The 8,377-nt window shown below is 29.9% G+C and overlaps 1 protein-coding gene across 1 annotated transcript; it reads left to right on the top strand.

Annotated features, from left to right (window-relative positions):
* The first annotated feature begins 619 nt into the window (after positions 1-619).
* On the top strand, positions 620-7,761 carry LOC126839013 (nuclear valosin-containing protein-like). Its single transcript, XM_050573912.1, has 14 exons — positions 620-911; positions 1,036-1,171; positions 1,230-1,419; positions 1,516-1,612; positions 3,065-3,244; positions 3,306-3,440; positions 4,352-4,571; positions 4,748-5,021; positions 5,100-5,397; positions 5,790-5,957; positions 6,067-6,186; positions 6,257-6,475; positions 6,548-6,775; positions 7,356-7,761. Exons 1-14 carry the CDS (start codon positions 795-797, stop codon positions 7,407-7,409), a joined length of 2,436 nt encoding a protein of 811 aa, XP_050429869.1. The 5' UTR covers positions 620-794; the 3' UTR covers positions 7,410-7,761.
* The last annotated feature ends 616 nt before the right edge of the window (positions 7,762-8,377 follow it).

The following is an 8,377-nucleotide window of genomic DNA, read 5'->3' as shown; positions in this document are numbered from 1 at the left end:
GGTAAATTAATTGACATGGTCGAAATGTAATTAAAACCTTTTTTCTTAAATGTTGCCTATACAAAACTCCTTAAATTCAGACCGCATGCAATCCTCTTAACTAGATTTTGATATGGTCCATTTTTCGATAAAGTTGTTAGCGCTGAGTTATTTTATGCAGTTTTTCTTATAAATAACATCTGCTTAATATTTGTTAAGCTTATAGCGTCGTCTTACGCGTAAACCCGTGGTTTATAGATTGTGCAAACTATTGAGACAATATTATTTTCTACCAATTACAATTTACAGTAGAATCTACTGTAATTGGTGCACGAAAAGTGTATTTTTTAAATGACACACACAAGACTTATCGACCTCCATTGAAAAATGATTTTAAAGAAATAAACAGATATTTCGTTTTATATTTGCGTTCTATAAAATATTTTACATTAAAATTGTATAATGACATTTAAATACAACCACATTTTGGCGGTTCAAGTTTCCAAACCTCTTTGACATTATGGTTTTGAGGTTATGTACTTTAATTTTACAACACAGATCAATAATTTGATTTAATCAGCCGCAAAAATGCTTATCATAATGTAATCGGAAAAATAATTAGTCAATTAGTGTTAAGTTGTGAAAACTTAATTTTTTAAGACTGAGTGGTGATTTTTTTTCATACTTGCTTTCTGTTTTTTGTGAATATTTTTAATAATAGCTATGTTATTTCCTTTTAGTTTATTTATATTTTAAATAATTGAACTGCATTGTTAAGTATATAGAAGAAATATTTACACGATTAATACGAACAAATGTTGCGTTTAAAATCGTACGATTTGGATACCAATTTCAGTACGAAATATCTGAATAAGACATCTTATCAAGATGTTCAGTATTCGGATAGGAACATTATTCCACGTGTTGAAATGGTAAATCCTATAATGATAAATAAATACACTTTGATAAACATAAATATATTATTACAATGCAAATATGTATAAGACTTCATCATATTGATAATCATATCATTCTAATGATTTGTTTATGTTTTAGTTTTTGAAACAATATTTAGAAGCATCCAAACAAATTAAATACTTGGATAAGGAAATAATTGTTAACAGTTTACGTTCTCAATATCCTGAGTATAATAGAAAACCGTGGGGAGTTGTTAGTAATTTGATTGCTAGAGGTTAGTACAATACGTTATAAACATAAATCGTTTTTTAATAGTGACATATTGATTTTAGCTCTTGTAGTTATCGAGAGTAAAAAGATTGTCAATGTGAAGAATGTTGATCCCATGTCATCTGAAGACTCCACCATTGACATAATGTCGTCAGGAGAAGAGCAAATCGATATAACTAACGATTTGGATCCTCCAGAATGTTCAAATTATATTACCGAAGTAAATGTTTCTGGATCAGAAGAAGCACAAGAGTTAGTTCCATTATATATCTATATACCTACCATCATATACTCTAATTTATACAAGTATTATATGCCAGTTATATATACCACTTTACCTTATTTTAGAATTGGAACAGATTTAGATATAATTGATGTAACTACAGTGACTTCAACTGAAATAAAGCAAACACTGAACAATACTATACCAGAAGAAACCGAAAAAGTAATTGAATTAACACTAGTATTTAAATTAGCTTGTTTAGTCTTAAACAACAAACAAAAAAGTGTTGGTATGTAGAAAGATAACCAAAATAATTGGTTTGTAAAGGTCTATTTACACATATCCGAGCTGTGCTGTCCGTGCCCTATTTGTTTTATAGTTTGTAGTATAAACATTCACACAGTTCGGTTCCGTGCCCGATCTGGGCTTGCAGTGCGCCTTACGAACCGAAAAAGTATTAAGGACAACAATATTGGTCGTCCAGGCCCAGAGACTTAAATGGTCAGAACGGATATATTTAGATTGAATTCCGAGAGTTCCTTACATTTCCCAATCGTCATAGAGTACATTTTTGAATTATAACTATTATTTATACCATTTTACTTTTAGACTTTAGTATACATACTTATCCGGCATAAAACTGGTGTTGGTAAGACTTTTATTTTGCCAATTTTGATACGTTATTATGGTATTATCATACTTTTTTAATAAAACTGTGCAATATGCATGTCGCGATAATGATGTTGTCAACATTTTCAAGCTTTGACTAAATATGTTGTGTTATAAATTCAACATTTTTGCATTAATACACCAAATGCATTTTCCGAAGTTTGTTTAGCTCTTGAATGTCTATGGTTGTAAATGTGTGTGTATTAGGTTATTTTTCAAATCGGATTGGATCCGACTTGTATCGGATCAGACCTGGAGGTGTGTAAATACTTATACTCGGATAGATAGCACGGACTCGGTATGGATATGTGTGAACACACCTTAAGATGTTTTTATTTATGTTAATATATTAAATACTTAAACTAGTATATTAATATACATTTTTTAAATATGATCAAACTTAAATTGAGTTGGCAAGTATCAGAACATTGTATATTCACATGTATAAATTGAACCGTAGGTAGTCAATATATGAGACCAAAGACCATTAAACAAAAAAAACATTCCAAAATATTGATAACGATCAAATGTGGGCGATCAATTTTTCGCAACTTGATAATTCATTTATAACAATCCTCTATCTTACTATGTAGAGACGATAATAACTGAGCAACAATTTTGTGTTCCATATCTCTAGAAGTGTTTTTTTTCGTTTTGGTGAAATTGAGTCTACTTCATCTATGAACAATACACATGGTGTGGAATTTCACAGTAGTTTCAAATCATTTCCTCGCTAGTTTTTACGATTCGCCACTTATACCAACTACCAATTGTGGAGCTTCTATACGTATTAAGGGCACTTTTTAATCCCAGTAAAACAGAGTTCCGGTAAATAACTAGATATCCCGGGGACTATTGACTTTTATACTTCCCTGCTTTTAAACAATATGTATTTCAATAAGATAAAAATCGAGTTCCGCAGATATAGATATTATATATATTTATGCTCTCCCCTTTTGATGAACTATTTATAAATATATATATATATTTGTTTCAATTAAACAGTATCAATTTAGAAGGCAGCCTTTCTTTAGTCCGATAGTAATGAAAAGAAAAGTCCAAAATGTAGACAATACAATAGACACAATGCCGACTCCAATGAAAAAAGTTTGCCAACAAATCGGATCGGCTGAAGAAGTTAAAGTAACATTTGATGATCTTGCTGGTTGCGATTCAGTGTTATTGGTAAAATTAATATACTCATACATTTATGTATCATTTTTATTTTAATTTATATATTTTTTAGGAAATTTGTCAACTTATTATGCACATTAAGCATCCAGAAATATACAAAACTTTAGGGGTGTCGCCACCAAAAGGTTTTTTATTACATGGACCTCCTGGATGCGGTAAAACACTTTTAGCGCAAGCTGTTGCGGGAGTATGTATTTAAAAAAATTTTAATTGTTGATGTGACAAATTATTATTTGAATGTCAAACCGAATTAAAATCAAACTTGAGTGTTTACTTTAGTTTGAAAACCAAACATGATAACACATTTTTTAATTGAACTATTAGTTAATTAACCTACAATCACTTTTAAAAAAAATCTCTGTTGCAAAATACAGTTAAATATAAATTTAAATCATTTTTTTAGACAATAAATGTGCAATATGTAGAGAAACAATATTTTAATTTTTAGTATTTTTCTAAAAAAAAATTTTTTTAAACAGATTTTTTAATTTTTAAATAAATTGGTAATGTATTTACATAGGAGGACGAGTGGCCAAGTGTGTGAGGTGTCAGTGTGTTTGGCGCTCACTGTCCCCAGCTCAACACTTGGTCTTGGGCGTTTTATTTACGGGGCGAGAAATCGTCTGGTGACAAAGGAAATGGCCAGATGACTGGACCCGGACAAGTTGTAAAAAATCTACAAAATTACAACAGGGTTGTACAATAATAACATATGGTTAATGTTAAATTGATCAACCTGTATATCTGTATATTTTTTCGATTTTGATGGGAAAAGGTTGGCTTTTTTTAATTTTTGACTTCAATAAGTATCTTTTAGGTACAATTTTTCATCTATAGACACCAAGAAATCAGTTTAGCGATTTGAGATATTGTGGGTTAAGACAGAAAAATAATAAAAATACATTGCTGTAAAAACAATACTCTTTCAGCTCCATATCAAAGCTAAAATAAAAACACATGGCAAAAAACAATGTCTTTTTACCTCCACTACAAATTTAATTTAAAAAAATTGCTAATGTACTTATTTATTAGTCGTTTCATACAATTTGTTAACTTTAATTTATACTTCTTTTATAAATATAATTTCTGTTTTATTAGGAATTAAAAGTGCCCTTAATAAGTATAGCAGCTCCACAATTGGTAGTTGGTATAAGTGGCGAATCGGAAAAACGAGTCAGGAAATTATTTGAAACTGCTGTGAAATCCGCACCATGTGTATTGTTCATAGATGAAGTAGACTCAATTTCACCAAATCGACAGAACACTTCTAGAGATATGGAACGCAGAATTGTTGCTCAGTTATTATCGTCTCTAGATAGTAAGATAAAGGATAGTTATGAAACATTATTAAAGAGGACGTTATATTCCTGGTTTTTTAGTGTAAAAATTCGACTACACATACCCGTAATGTAACAAGGCGTAACATATTAAATAAAGTGGTGTAACGTCCTCTTAATAATAGAACATATTAACAATAGCTCTTATTTTTTGTAGATTTGAAGGATGACGACAAAGTTATTGTGATTGGGGCTACAAGTCGTCCTGATAGTTTAGATCCTGCTCTTAGGCGAGCTGGACGTTTTGATCGTGAAGTCTGTCTTGGGATACCCGATAGACAATGTCGTAGAGCAATGTTAGACCTTATGTGCAAAGACTTACGCATAGCTTCTTCGGTTACAACAGAAAAATTAAGTGAATTAACACCAGGTTTTGTTGGTGCTGACCTAAAATCGCTTACTAGAGAAGCGGCTACTGTTGCAGCAAATCGGTAAGATTGAACTAGAAATATCTATAATGCACATTGATTTGAAAACTGTATGAAAATAGAATTTGAAATCTGTTATAGAACTATTGAAGAAATAAAACAAAAATTAAATCTTGCATCTAATAATGGGGAAGCCGATGAAACTGAAATAATGCCAAAGAATAAAGTTCTCGACACTTTAAATTTATTACGTTCCACTCATATTATTCCAATCGAAGAATTGGGTTCAGTAGAAATTAATTTACAAGATTTTAAAGAGGCCTTGAAAAAAGTTGTTCCATCTTCAAAAAGAGAAGGATTTGTCACTGTGCCTAATATTACATGGGACGACATTGGTTCTTTAAAAAAAATACGACAAGAACTACACATGGCAATGCTTGTAAGACAAGTTTAAAACTATTATTTAAATAACTTAATAATTGTTATTTCGATTTTTATTTATGAATTCTATTAATATAATAGTTAAATAAACAAGTCATAACAAACTATTTATAATATTGTAAATATACTCTATGTATTGTTTTTTTCAAGGCAAAATGTTATAAGACAATGTTTTTATTATCGCCCAGACATTAGCAGTCACGTCTCGCTACTGATTCTTTTTATTATTTAAAATTTCATATTTTTATAACTAATAAAATTGTTTCTTTTCAGCGTTATTAAGTTTAAAAAAATGTATATATCCAACAAATATTTTGTAAATGGGATTGTATCTTTTATTTTATTAAAAATTTGACTATTAATGTAATATTATATGAAATTGTTTGCCAGGCCCCTGTAACGCACGCTAAAGAATTTACAGCACTTGGACTGGATGTTCCTACCGGCATATTGTTATGTGGTCCGCCTGGATGTGGTAAAACATTGTTGGCCAAAGCTGTAGCTAATGAAGCCGGCATTAACTTTATATCTATCAAAGGACCTGAATTACTCAATATGGTAAACAAAAATATAGATTTTATTTTATTGTTAGTCAGAAGTATCAAAATGCAATACTTCTTATTTTGAAACTTAAATGCAACATCATTCTTGCAAAACATTTTTTCAGTATATAGGAGAAAGTGAACGAGGAGTTCGACAGTGTTTCCAAAGAGCTCGCAATTCGCAACCCTGTGTCATATTTTTTGACGAAATTGATGCTCTGTGCCCAAAAAGAAGTGATACGGATGTATGCATTTGGTTGAATGTTTTTTTATTTATATATTATAAAAAGAAGTAATTTTTGTTTAAAAATTCAGGCATCTGGTCGTTCAGGTCAACGAGTTGTCAATCAGTTACTGACAGAAATGGATGGTTTTGAAGGCGGTCGTAGTGGTGGAGTATTTGTTATGGGTGCAACAAATCGCCCTGATATGATTGATCCCGCTGTACTTCGCCCTGGTCGCTTAGACAAAGTTCTTTATGTTGGTTTACCAGACGACGAAGGACGTGTAGACATATTAAGAGCATTGACTAAAGTATTAACATTTTTTTTTCATGTAAATAATTAGACAACTTTAAAATGATAACTAAAATTTTTTTTTTTTTAGAACGGAAAGAAACCAGTTTTGGCAGAAGACGTAGATTTGGATGCAATTGGAAAAAATGGAAATTGTATTAATTTTACGGGAGCTGACTTAGCCGCTCTAGTACGCGAGGCAGGCATTTTATGTCTTCAGGAGTATATTAACTCTGTTGATGAAAATAAAAAACTAGCAATTCAAACTAAACACTTTGATGAAGCATTGTTAAAAATCAGACCATCAGTAGCATTGGAGGTATTGTATTATTTTAATAAAAATGAGTTAGTGATTTTTAATAAACTTTAAATATATATATATATTTATTTATTCAGCCTTTGCCATTCAAACCACTGGTTTTTTTAAAAATATTATTTATGTACATTGTTGCCCTTGTACAAAATGTATATTAATATAACAATTCACTTTATGGAAATAATACATTTTACTCTTGATCGAATTTTACAATATTATGTAATTACAATTAACAACATGAAACTGTATACAGCCAGTTGTCACGACACATGACATAATATTATACTGTATACAGATTTTATAAGATATATCAATTTAATTTCTGAACTAGTTACGAAAATTCATAAATAATTTTTTATAAATTACTTTTTACATGAATAATTTAAACTATTATTGGCAAATCTCATGTAATATAATTTAATAAGTATTATTGTAACATTTTTATGTGGGAAAATAAAATGTCAGTTGTTAAAAACCAATAAAACTACTAAATTATAGTACATTTTTCTTCAAATATGTTTGTATTCTACTTATATAAATATAAATAAAAAGTGAACTAAATAAATTTTTTTATATTTTCTAGGATCGTGCTCGTTATGAGTTGTTGAAAATGAAATACGCATCCCCGAGAGGTTGAAGACACTAGATTTAAAATATGTGTAATCAGCAAACACATACTTGGTATATCTCTACAAGACTACTATAAATGTATTATATTTGTAAATATAGTAAATAATAAGATGTATATATTGTAAATATGTATACCTATAATATAGTATACTATATACAGTATATTATATTATAATGTAACTTTATTGTATTTACTCATTGTAACATAATGATTATTCGCAAGTAATTGATAAAAAATACACAAACTGACTTTTCAATTTTGCTTATTGTAATGAGTATGTGATGACCGACCAATAAACTAAATTTTTTTTCATATATAATAATTGGACACCTTTTATAGCAATTGATTTGAGTACAACAAGCATCACCCACCAAATTGAATTTTATTATTATGGAGTTGTGTGGATATAATTGTGTTTGTAAATTATACAATGTATAAGTGTTCAGCTATAGTATTTATTTTACTTTTATTTCAGCCGTTTCTTATAAGTACCAAACAATATGTAAATGACAATAGTATAATAAATGCAAAGTAGTGTTACGACAAAGGAGTCGACGGGAAATAACGGTTGTTCAAACTTTTAAAGTTTGAGAGTTTTTCTCATTTTAAGTTTTAAAGTTCAACAACTGACTTGACATTTTCACCGAGGCCACAGTTGTGTTATTATTTTCATCTTCGGAATAAAGTATCATTCTCAGCACAGATGTTTCACGACACCTGTGTGGTCTCGAAATGGTCGTATATTAATTAAAATATATATTTTGTCTTTTATTAAGGGGGAGTTGCGGTTTTGCGAACGAAACCGAATATTTTATCCTATGCTATCGCAGCTATGTTGATTTATATTGTTTCCCTTAACACCTTTTCACGTCCCTCAAAGAAGTGCCCGTCTCTGGGGGAAATGCAAATTCCCATCTTTTTCGCACCAGATGTTACCTATGGACCGTCAACGATGCAAAGTGAAGCTTTACACA

This window comes from Adelges cooleyi, unplaced genomic scaffold (genome assembly GCF_023614345.1).
Source record: "Adelges cooleyi isolate 19-005CV unplaced genomic scaffold, UGA_ACOO_1.1 ACOO_flye_CR_arks_rails_tigmint_CR_PRNA_108, whole genome shotgun sequence".
In the NCBI taxonomy this organism is placed as follows: Eukaryota; Metazoa; Arthropoda; class Insecta; order Hemiptera; family Adelgidae; genus Adelges; species Adelges cooleyi.
The sequence above is the reverse complement of the archived record's forward strand: the minus strand, read 5'-3'. Positions and strand labels throughout refer to the sequence as shown.